Source organism: Camelus bactrianus, chromosome 9 (assembly GCF_048773025.1).
Source record: "Camelus bactrianus isolate YW-2024 breed Bactrian camel chromosome 9, ASM4877302v1, whole genome shotgun sequence".
NCBI classification, from domain to species: Eukaryota; Metazoa; Chordata; class Mammalia; order Artiodactyla; family Camelidae; genus Camelus; species Camelus bactrianus.
This window is the reverse complement of record NC_133547.1, coordinates 4,919,641-4,931,421: the sequence shown is the minus strand read 5'-3', so window position 1 is coordinate 4,931,421 and position 11,781 is coordinate 4,919,641. Positions and strand designations below refer to the sequence as shown.

General features: G+C 42.4%; 1 protein-coding gene and 1 long non-coding RNA gene across 6 annotated transcripts in view; one reads left to right on the top strand and one right to left on the bottom strand.

The window, feature by feature from the left end:
• LOC123612918 (uncharacterized) overlaps nt 1-3,932 on the top strand; it is a 20,695-nt gene extending 16,763 nt beyond the window's left edge. The window contains exon 3 of the long non-coding RNA XR_006720203.2: nt 1,514-3,932. This is a non-coding gene — a long non-coding RNA (uncharacterized LOC123612918). The remainder of the gene's footprint in view (nt 1-1,513) is intronic.
• ZNF577 (zinc finger protein 577) overlaps nt 1-11,781 on the bottom strand; it is a 26,017-nt gene that overhangs the window by 4,050 nt on the left and 10,186 nt on the right. Inside the window, exon 6 of one of the 5 annotated variants that reach the window (XR_006720169.2) lies at nt 8,545-10,046. The exons of 1 other annotated variant lie outside the window; for it this stretch is intronic. Coding sequence is in view for 2 of the 4 variants with exons in the window: in XM_010969437.3 (XP_010967739.1) it covers nt 8,689-10,046 (1,358 nt within the window). In the remaining 2 variants the exon portion in view is untranslated. Of the gene's footprint in view, nt 1-6,803; nt 10,047-11,781 lie in introns of those variants that run through there. 3 more of the 5 variants (XM_074371010.1, XM_045506866.2, XM_010969437.3) reach the window with 3 other exon arrangements.

Below are 11,781 nucleotides of genomic sequence, written 5' to 3'. Positions count from 1 at the left end.
TTAATTATTAATTTTTAATGGAGGTACTGGGGATTGAACCCAGGACCTCGTGCATGCTAAGCATGTGCTCTACCCCTGAGCTATAGCTTCCCCTCTGTGCTCTGGTATTCTTGATCTAGACGCTGGTTACACAGTGTGCTAACTGCAAAAATTAACTGCGCAGTATACTTTTATCTGTATACTTTCCTGTGTTATACTTCAAACAAAGAAGTAAACAAAAATGCAGGCAGGAGTCAGGAAATGCTCACATGCACGAGAATCCTGGAAGGAATTTGGGTGTTATATTAATAATAACCGGATGCCATTCAAAATAACAGTACGAGGGAGATGACATGTCCCAATTTTCACTTTAGAACTGTCATCCTTTGTGTATGTGTATCAGTCATCACACGGACCAGGTTTTAAATATTGTGACATAGATGCTGTTTTTAGGCTTGTGGACTGTGGTTGTGAAAATTGGTAATGATCTGCTATGTCTTATAGCATTTTTCTTACTTTTTTTGGTATAGACTTGTTTTTAATTTAAAATTGTTCCTGCAATAGTGTAACACTTAAAAAGAAAAAATTCAAACATACACAAATGTAGAGATGGTACAGTGAACCCCCCATATACTCACCACCCAAATTAAATCACTTAGATTATACTTTAGCTCTTTCCCTCCACCCTCCAACTCAGAAGACTGCTCTTTCTATATGATGGTTTCTCTTCCAAACACCTTTTTTTCTGCCCAGGTAACAGTCAAAACCTTATCTTTTTAAAAATCCAGATGTTTCTGAAGTTTATCTTTATGGTCATGACCTTTGTGGGTGAGAAGCTGGAAACACTGAGTTTCCTTAGCTACTGTTTATAAATAAATAAAAAAAATACAATAAAAATAATAATCTGGCTATTACGTGGAGAACAGAGAGAAGCAAGATTAAAGAAGTAAGAGTATTTTCAAGAAAACTATAATAATTTTGGCAAAAAATAATGGACATTGAGGCTTGAGTGAAAACCATAGTTACAGAAAAGAGTGGAGACCCTCAGGACGTGATAAGGAGACAGACTAGACTTGCTGATGGATTGTATCTGTGGTGGGAGTGAAAAGAGGAACCAAAAGTGACATGAAATCTGAGGTAGCTGTTAGCTCCCCAAGTGAAGAAATGAAATATCCAGGTGACTGTATGAGGATAAGGGAAGGTCTGGCCTGTAGACAGAAATTTGGGTCATCAGTATATAAACAGTATTGTTAAGGCCATGAAATTTAATGAAATCACACTGGGAACAAGTGATAGAAATAGGCAGGGATGCAGCTTCGTGCTTTCCAACCCTGAAGACTTTAAAAGATGCCCAGAGAATGGAGAAAACCCATCCATCAGGCACAAACAATGAGGACAAAGAAAAGATGCCGAGTTAAGTCTTGAATGAATATCTGGGGAGGCAGGTTAGAATGAAGGACCTTCCACTTCTCACTTCAAGGTAAGCGTAGTTAACTGCTCTTACTGATTTTTTCTTCTCTAATTAATTCTGCAGGAACAGACAATGAACTTTCCCAAAGCTCTAATATCATATTTAGAGACCACCACTGTGGTCAGCGTTCCCACCTACTAGCTTGCTTGGATTCATTCTCACCTGGCTCACAGAAGTCCACCTGGACAGTGGACCAGATATCCTTACCCAGGATAAAAGGTGCTGCTGTATTAACCAGAAGACTTGTTACATTATTTGATCCGGTAAAAGAGGTAAAAACAGGAGATGTGGAGAAAACAGGAAGTGACACTGCCGAAGAGGAAGTAGAGGAAAAGGAAGAAGTCTGGATGCTGCCAAGAAAACAACGTTCTACTGAACAATGAATCAATCCGAAAAAGAGAGAAAGGCACTTTTTTTCTTGAAACAGCAAGCAGGAGAGCCTCACCAAGAATTCAGGTATTGGTAATGACCTTTCAAGTTTTAGCCTTGTTAAACACACTTGGAAGGGTCAACCCTTCATGGCCAACTGCTTTACTTTCAAGGTCTCCCATCCTGCTGCTCCTCAGTTGCTCACTCACCTGAGAAGCACGGACACTGCATTTCATCTGCTACTCTCCATGGCTCCTCGCCATGCTTGAAATTAAGGATCATATCTGGTTTGGAAGCTTGACAGCCGGTTCATGGGAAACGACAAAGACCTGGACACTTATCACGGACTTGGTGGGGGATGTCTAGGAAGAGCACAGAACGTCTCCTGAACTGACACACTAGCACCTGGGCAGATTAAAGATCTAATGAAGGAGAAAGCACATTAAGTTCCATCTGGGAACAGAAGAGGGAATGAGCATCTGTCTAGAAGCTCAAGTCCAGGATCTGGAAGCTCTTTGGAAGCCAGGGGAGCTGGAAGGGGGAAGCCTACTGGCTGTGCTCTCTGAGTGACGCAGGGCAGTCATCCTTAACTGGTGTCACAGGTTGCTGTAATTCTCCGACATCACGTCCTGGTAGCTGCCACTCCTCCTAGGTAAAGTCCACCGACACATCCTCAGGTGACATTAATCCCTGCAATTACCACACGTTCTTCTTCAATTTGTGATGATCATTTCTGATGAGAAGAAGACCTACAGATACACCTTCTGGTTGTTTTCACCATTAGTTACAAAGGCTATATCTCTGTAACAGTTTTCATTGGAAAGAAGTAAAGTGCCATTAAATCCATCTGGCGACTGAACACCTAATCCAGTAAAATTAGAAGTTTTTGTAAGGCATACTGATTAAATTCTACATGTAAGACATCCCTAAGATAGTAATCTCTGAAAACCATTTTTAACGTCTATTTAAAAGGTAGAGAACTAAGTGCTAACATATAAACACAGCAAGTATCTGTCCTCAAAGAGCTTTTATCTTGAACATTTTCCAACAGATAGAACAAAGAATAGAATCAGACATGAAATGACTACACGTGCAGGAATTATCAGCACTGAATATTAATAGGAATATTCAATATAAATATTTAATATATTGAGAAATAAGCTATCTTAAATATGGAGAAGGAATAAGATATTATTGAAATGACCACTTAGATGTATATAAACCAGAAGAAAATTTTAAAAATAGAGTCAATCCTCATTATTTATGGATCTATTGTGAATTCACCACCTACTAAAATTCCTCTGTAACCCAAAATCAATAGTCGCAGCACTTCTGTGACCATTTGCAGACACATAGATACAGTTCTAAAGATGCCCCTCCAGATTCCTGTCCCTTAATTGGTCAAACAAACATTAATTTTGGAAGTGCTGTGAAGGGAGTCTGGAGATGTGATCAAGGTTACTAATAACCTGACCACAAGATAGGGAGATTAACCTGAATTATCGGTGGGCCCAGTGCAGTCACATACTAGTTTAAAGGAAGAGACAGTCAGATATGTGTCAGAAAGGGAAGCTGAAGAGATCTGAAGTACAAGAGGAACTCAAACGCCTGCTGGAGGGGGATCACATGGAAAGCGTCAAAAGGAAAGGAGGCAGCCTCTAGGAGAAAAGATTGACCCCTCAGCTGACAGCCAGCGAAGAAACAATGATCTCAGTCTTACAGTCACAAGAGAATGGTTTCTACCTACAACCTGCATAAGCTTGGAAGTGGATTCTCGCCAGCACTTTGTTGGCCAGTACTGTGATTTCAATCTCAAGAAGAAGAGAGCAGGGAAACCAGCCACGCCCACTCAAACTTCTGATTTAAGGGACTGTGAAATAATACATTGGCAGTGTTTTAAGATGCTAAGAGTTGGTGAGAATTCGTTTCAGCACCAACAGAAAACTAACACATTATTGATACCAAAAACATTAAAAACATTTTTCTTTTAATGGAGGTAATGGGGATTGAACCCAGGACCTTGCATATGCTAAGCACGCACCCTACCACTGAGGTATACCTCCACCCCTCAAAAACAACTTGTAATTCAATTTAAATACATCATAAATTCTTACACATGTATTCACCAGTATTCCTTTTATTTGAACACTATGGCCTACATTTCCCCATTCTACCTTTGTCCTAATCTCAATTTTATGGTTTATTTTTTCTCAAATTCTGAATTTAGGAACATGCATGTTTCCATTTAATAGTTATTTTTATAAGCCTCTGTAAATTCAGGAGGAAGAAAGGCAAAATAGAGAAACAGAGAAAAACTCATCAGGGCCTTCCTCGGTCGTTTTCTCCCATTCTTAGAAAATGACCAACATTTCTAGGGTACGGTCTACTCTGTTGTCTTTTTGGGTTCTGAACATCTGACAGAAGATCTCTGATCAAGGGTAAAGGAGACATTCAGAGAAGGGCCTGGCTTTTAGAATTTTAACAATTACTCAACTCCTCTTTTTTGATGAAGGACAAATTCTTAAAAGCACAAGGCTGGGACTGGCAAAAGGAGCCCCCAGAGATCAGACGAATCAGCCCATATACGACCTATGAATTTCTAGTCTCTACCTCCACCCCTAAGCATAGACACAAAGAGAGAGTCAGTTGCTCCCCTGAACAAGATCAGCACTGGGCAACTTGTGGTGGAGTGGCTGACTCTCTATTTCTCTGAGGTCTAGAAGGTTCTAGAATCTAGAAGCCCAAGTTCTAGCCTGGAAATCAAGACAAACTGGGTGCAGCGACATGGATGGACCTAGAGATTATCAAACTAAGTGAAGTATGTCAGACAGAAAAAGACAAATACCATATTGATATCACTTACATGTGGAATCTAAAAAAATGACACAAATGAACTTACTTATAAAAAAAAAAAAAAAACAGACTCACAGACATAGAAAACAAAGTTGTGGTTACCAGGGGGGAAAGGTGCTGTGGGGGAGGGATAAATCGGGAGTTGGGGGGATTGACAGACTAACTGCTATAGATAAAACAGATAAATAAGGTCCTACTATATAGCACAGGGACCTACAATTCAACACCTTGTAATAACTTATAATGAAGAAAATGTGAAAAGGAATATATATACATATATACACATGTATAACTGAAATGCTATGCTGTACACCAGAAATTAACGCAACACTGTAAACAGATTATATATACATCAATATCAAAAAAAAAAAAGATGAAGTGGGTGGAATCTGTAAATCTTAAAACTAGGGTTGTAGGTTCTAAAGTATGCAAATCAAATTTCTTTTGTCCTAAATCATCTTCCCATTGCTAATAATAATACTATTTAAAAGTTGTTCACTTAGTCCTCAAGGCACTGCATGGCAGAGAGTGTTCTAGAAGTTTTCTGTTCATGGTAACAGAGCTGGTAAGAAGAGGCTATAGGGCTGGACATCCCATAGGACACACTAAAATTCCCCTCCCAGGTCCCCAACACAGGATCCACCTGGCCCCCTAGAGCAGGAGGGATGAAGGTGGAAGGAGGAGGATGTCCCACACAGCAAAGGAGTTCCTGGAGCCATCACTCACCCAGGCCACACAGCAGGGCAGACCCACGAGGTCTGACCTGGCCGGAGCTGAGCACTAGATGGGCTCAGAATCGACCCAGGCAGAACTAACTCCCTCACACGGCGCAGACAGAAACTGCAGCAGCCTTCGGTTGGGGTTCTGGCAGGTACCCTCCTTTGACCACCACTGTACCCAAGTAGAATTCACTCATGTAGGGAAAAATGGCAGGAGATGCACGAACGGTGTGTCCCAGAAACCACCACGGTGACCAAACATCCAAGGCGCACCAGCCCCTAACCAGGAAGGTAACGTACCCTAAACCGTGCCTCCCAGACAGAGCAGCGCAGCACAGGCACCAGCCCCCAGGGAAAGGAGGGGGCAAGTCAAAGGCCGAACGACACTCCTCCAGTTTGGCTGCGCTCGGTTCTCCTCCTCATGGGACCGGGTCCTCACTGGCAGCAGCAGCTTCCTTCTGGTCCCTTCCTGGGAGGCTGAACACCCTGGGGACAGGGGCTCCGGCACCTGGAATGGCCTCATCTGCCCCTCTGTCATGGGGAGAGCGCCTCACAGTAAATTGTACTTTTTGTAATCCCCTTGATGTAACCTTTCTGAGCATACAGAATATTTACAGTAACGTTTTAACACCATTTTGCACTAATTGTATGCCCTGTGCCACTTGTGCGTCTCTGTTGACTTTCCTTCATATTTATGGGTCCTGTTTTCCTGCTGCTTTGCATACCTGGGTAGGTTTTGATTAGATGCCAGATGCTTCGAATTTTACATGACTGGTTGATGGATTGCTTCCTATTCCTTTGACTACTACTGGGTTTTGTTCTGGGAAGCAGTTAAGTTACTTAGAAAGTTTGGTTCTTTTAGTGGTTTGCATCAGTGCTTTGGAAGGACGGTTCGGAGCAGCCTTTAGTCTAGATCCAACGGAAGCCACCCACTGAGGCAACACTCTTCTCAAGTTCCGCTGTGATCCTCTGGGTGGTAGGTGTTTCCATTCCAGCTGGTGGAAACACAAACAACTCTCAACTCTGTGCAAGCTCCAAGGATGGCTCTGCCTGTCTGTTTCCAGCGGTTCTTTCTCCAGGCTGGGGAATTTCCTCACATATAGTGATTGCAACTTATAAACCTGGCGGGGAACACTACAGAACTGTGGAACCCACTCACTCTGGATACAGCCCTCTCCTTTCCTGTCATCTGTCCCATGGACTGGAGCCACCTTGAATTCTCCAAATTCAAAACCCTGTCTGAATTCAGGGAGGCTGCTGAGATCTTTTGGGGTTCCCCCTCCCTATGCAGCAGAACAGAAGCTCTCCAGGCAGTAAGCTGGAGGCAACCACAAGGTTCGCTTCATTTGTGTTCTCTCTCTCACAGACAGCTGTTCTGAGCTCCCTCTTACCCAACACCTGAAAACAGTCCATTCACACATTTTGTCTATTTTATTTTTTTTTTCAGTTATTGAAGGTGGGAGGATATATATGTTATCCTGTTGAAGAAAAAGGAGTTGTTAGAATTGGCTGTGAAAACACTGGTCAGTATTTAGGTGCATCGTGATATATGCAGATATATAAATCTATACAGTTTCATAGTTAGATGCAAACGTTGGTCTGGCAGCAGTTCCAGCAGCACAAATCTCATGTTCCTTTAGGACATTTAAGAGTTCTCTTCCTGTGCTGATAATCTGATTTATACATTTCAAGAACATTGTGCAGTGTTCATATCTAACACTCAGTGTAGGGTTCTCTGATTAAAGAAAAAATGTTAATGTATTTAGTTCATAATTACTTTAGATAATTCTTTCTCCGGAAACACGCTTTCCCAAATTTACTTAAGGGCTAGGTAGGAATTTATCAAACTGTAAATTCTCTGAAGTCTCATGTTTTTGTGGTAGGCGAAATAATGTCAAGTCCAAAGATGTTTATGTCCTAATTGTCAGAATCTGTATATCACACTGCATGGTAAAGGGGAATTAAGGTAGAAGAGGGAACTAAGTATGTTAGGACCATATAAGTTGTTTCTTATATGAAGAGTTTTAGAGGTTCAGAGAAATTGTGCCTCGGGATGGATTATACTCAGAGCCTCACCGATACTTGACCTAGATGATGAGATTGGGTGCTGCTGAGCTGATGAATTTTAGGTGAGACTTTGGACTCTGGGTTGGGGCTGTAATGGGTTGAGCCATTCAGAGATATTGGGACAGGGTGAATGCATTGGGCACGTGGGATGGACACAGATCACTGGGTGCCAAAGGGTGGTCTCCAGTAGGCAGAATAATGGCCTCCCAAAGATGTCTACATCCCAGTCTCCAGGACCTGTTAAATTATAAGGCAAAGAGGATACAAGGTAGCAGATGGAGTTAAAGCTGCTAATTAGCTGATTTTAAGATAGGGAGATTATCCTGGATTATGTGGGTAGGCCCACTATAATCACAAGGGTCCTTGAGTGTGGATGAAGGAAGTCGAAAAATGAGTGTCAGACTGATGAAAGAGTTGACCTGCTATTGCTGGCTTTGAGGAAGGAAAGGGGCCACAAGCCAGGGAATCTGGGCAGCTTCTAGAAGCTGGAAAAGCCAAGAAACAGGTTCTCCTCAAGAGCCTCCAAAAAGAAATGCAGCCCTGCCAACAGCCTTGCTTTTAGACCAGTGAGATGCATTTTGGACTTCAGGCTCCAGAATAATACACTGTGTTGTTCTGAGACACCGTATTTGTGGTAATTTGTTGCAGCATCCATAAGAAACTAATACAGCTGTACTTCTATATTCATTATATTCTCAGGTTTCTACTACATCATGCAATTCCTGGTGTCCAAGATGATTTCCATTATTAGAGAAGTCTTTCCCACTTTCTCAAGGTAAAACGGTGATACAAGAATTCGTTTAATGATAGATGTTTCTTTTTTTCTTTTTGCATTCAGTGGGGTTCTCTTTTCTACGAGTTCTTCCACGTTGGTGAACACGTGTTCCACATCTAGTGCCTCTAGAGTCGTCTTTCTGTGCTTCTCTGACAAGTGATAAGGTACAACTTATCACTGAAAGAGATCGCATTCCCTCCTAAGGTTGTGGTCCTGTGAGAATTCTGTGATAGCAACCGTGATGCCACCTCCAGGCAAAGGCTTCCCCCAGCGGCTGCACTTCTGGGCAATGTGATCTGACAGGTACTTACCAAGTCTGACCCTCGCAGGGGCATCCTCCGCCACCACTGCATCCACGGCATTTCTGTCCTAAGTGAGCCGACACATAACGGACGTGGGGCGGATTCACGCTAAAGGCTTTTCCACGCTTCCGGTACTGGAGAATTGTTTTTTTCCTATGCGATATCTGTGACATATAAGACATAATTTATTACTGAAGGGGTTGTCACATTCATTGCACCTGCAAGGTTCGCTCCCTGTGTAAATTCCCGATTAGCTACTGAGGCTTGACTTCGTGGAAAAGGCTGCTGCACAATCACTACGTTTCTGGCCCCGAGGAGCTCGCCGATGTTTAACGAGGGCTGAGTTTCCAAAGAAGACATTTCTGCAGGCACTGTGTTCATAGCCTTTTGCTCCTGGACCAGGTCACTCATGTATAAAGAGCTATGACTCCCCGAGGAAGGTTTCTCCACCTTCAATGAATTGAGAGCTTTCTCTCTCATATGAGTTTTCTTATGTTTGATGAGGACGGACATGTGGGCAAAGGCTTTGCCACATTCACCACAGGCATACGGTCTCTCTCCAGTGTGAGTTCGCTGATGCTGAATGAGCTTGGACTTGCTTCGGAAGGCTTTTTCACAGTCACTGCATTCGTAAGGTTTCTCTCCCGTATGAATTCTCTGATGCTTGGTCAGGTCTGACTTAAAAAAGAAGGTTCTCCCACATTCACTGCATTCATAAGGCTTCTCTCCTGTGTGAAGTCTCTGATGTGCAATGAGGTAGGCCTTCTGGGAAAAGGCTTTCCCACACACACTGCATCCGTAGAGCTTCTCTCCAGTGTGAGATCGCTGATGTCTACTGAGCCGGCACTTCCGGCTGAAGGCTTTCCCACATTCGCCGCACTCATAGGGTTTCTCTCCCGTGTGAGTTCTCTGATGTACCATGAGCTGTGACTTCCTGGAAAAGGCTTTTCCACATTCGGTACATTCGTGGGGTTTCTCTCCCGTATGAGTTCTCTGATGCTCGGTGAGCTGAATCTTCCTCATGAACGTTTTCCCACATTCGTTGCATCTGTGGGGTTTCTCTCCTCTTTCAGTTCTCTGATGTCTAACGAGCTGTGCCTTCCTGGAGAAAGCTTTCCCGCACTCACTGCACTGATGTGGTTTCTTTCCTGGATAAGTTTTTTGATGGTCACTGAGCTGTGGTTTAGTGCTACTGGGTTTAACACAACCATGGTATTTAATACCAGTAAGAGTTTTATCATGCTGGACGTAGTGAGATGATTTCCCATATCCGCTAAACTCATCAGAATTCTTTCCTGCATGTCTTCTATTCTCAGTAACAAAACCTAAATGTGATTTCAAATGTTTACAATGTGAGCCAAACTTATTGTGTCTTTGTGTTAAAGGAACCAGACTTTTGCATACATCGACATTATTTCCAAGTGCATAACTTTGCTGATATCTGTCCACAGTTTTAATCCCATTTTGGTTTTCTGGGTGCCATTGCATATGGTCAAGCTCCCACATTTCTTCTAGGAAAAAGAACAATGAAAATACTCATGATAGTTTTAGGGGGGAAAAAGGTATAAAAATGCCGTGGTTTGGGCTATCTCTTATAAGATCTCAGTCTAAGAGAAACGTACCCTATAGAAATGGATCCTATGCTCTGTGAAAAAGTTGACAATATTGTAAAACAGCTACTTCAGAAACAATGATGGATAGCCTACAATGAAGAAATATAACCCGGGCTTCTTTCCAAAGAGGACCATGCAAAGTGGGGACAGAAGCAGACACAGAACCACACTGTGACTGGAATACAACAAAAGAAGGTAGAGGGGATGGATTCAATAAACACTGAATCGGTTGGTGTTTGGGAAGATGTCACACTATCATATTAGAATATCAGAATTAGTATGTCACTAGAGTGTGACTGATATATTCTATCTCCATGGAGCTGCCATTCTAGCAACAAGAGAGAAAGAGAGAGGCAGCAACAACCAAGAGGTTAGCAAAGAAGGAAGAAAATGACAGATCGTGAAAAGCGGGATGAAGGAGGTGACACAGCAGTGGTAATTCAGTCTTAGATAAAGCAGTCATCCTCAAGAGAAAAGAAGTTAAGCTGACATCATAGGATAAAAGAGTGAGCAACGCTGTGCAAATAACTAGATGAAGACTATTCCACAAAGAGGGACCAACCAATGCAAAAACCCAAAGGCGGCGAAAACTTCAGCGTGATCAGGAAATGTTAAGGGAGGCTGGCGTATCTGGGACCATCCTGAGCTTGAAGGAAGTAGAGATAGTTAAGTTTAGAAAGGCAGGTAGAATTGAGAGCATAGAGATTTGATAGAAAGACTGTTAAAAACTCGATTTTATGCTAAGAACAAAGGCAGGTAGAATGAGAGCATATAGATCTTGTAGCAAGACTTTGTCAAAAATCAGATTTTATACTAAGAACCAAGCCACCAAAACTTTTTTTGGCAGGAATACAAGCGGTTTTGAATGGATATTTCCAAAAGGTCACACGACTCCTATGGAGAATGGCTTGGAGAAATGAAATTGTTGAGAAAACACACAGGAGGCTACGGCAGAGTGCAGGCAAGAGGTAACAGTAGCTTCAGCCTGGATGACTACCATGGAGAAGAAAAAAATGTACAAAAACAAAATTCCTAGGATGGAAGCGGAAAGGACAAGTGTAGTGGAGGGAAAGACAAGACTCACCAGCAGAACCAATGCTGGAGGCAGAAGAGTGAAGAATCAAGGGTTAGTCCTCAATATGTGGCTTAAGCATCCATCTAGAAGCTGGTGCCATTTAATAAATGGGGAAGAGTAAAGACACAGGTGTGGCGTTTGTGGGGAATCAAGTGCTCCGTTTTGAGGTGGATGTCATGTTTGGGATGACTAATCCATTCAAGAGAGAGTATGATGTACTCAATTGGATCTATGAGTGTGGAGAAAGTTCTAGACTCTAGGTAACAATTTTAAGTCATGTGTTTATACATATTACTTAAATATTTGGACTGCATGAAACTATATGAGCTAATTTAAGAATGAATAGAGAAAGAGGAAGGCCCAGGACAAGTCGCTTCATGCACTCCCAAGTTTTAGAGTTTGGGGAGAGGGATGTGCAGGGATTATGAAAAGCCCGTCTAGAGATATCAAACCATATCTATGCTGATCAAACAAACAAACGACATGGGTTTTAGTAACAAAGGGATGGAGCTGGAATGTAGGATCACATTGAACCAGAACGTAGGATCCACGGCATCT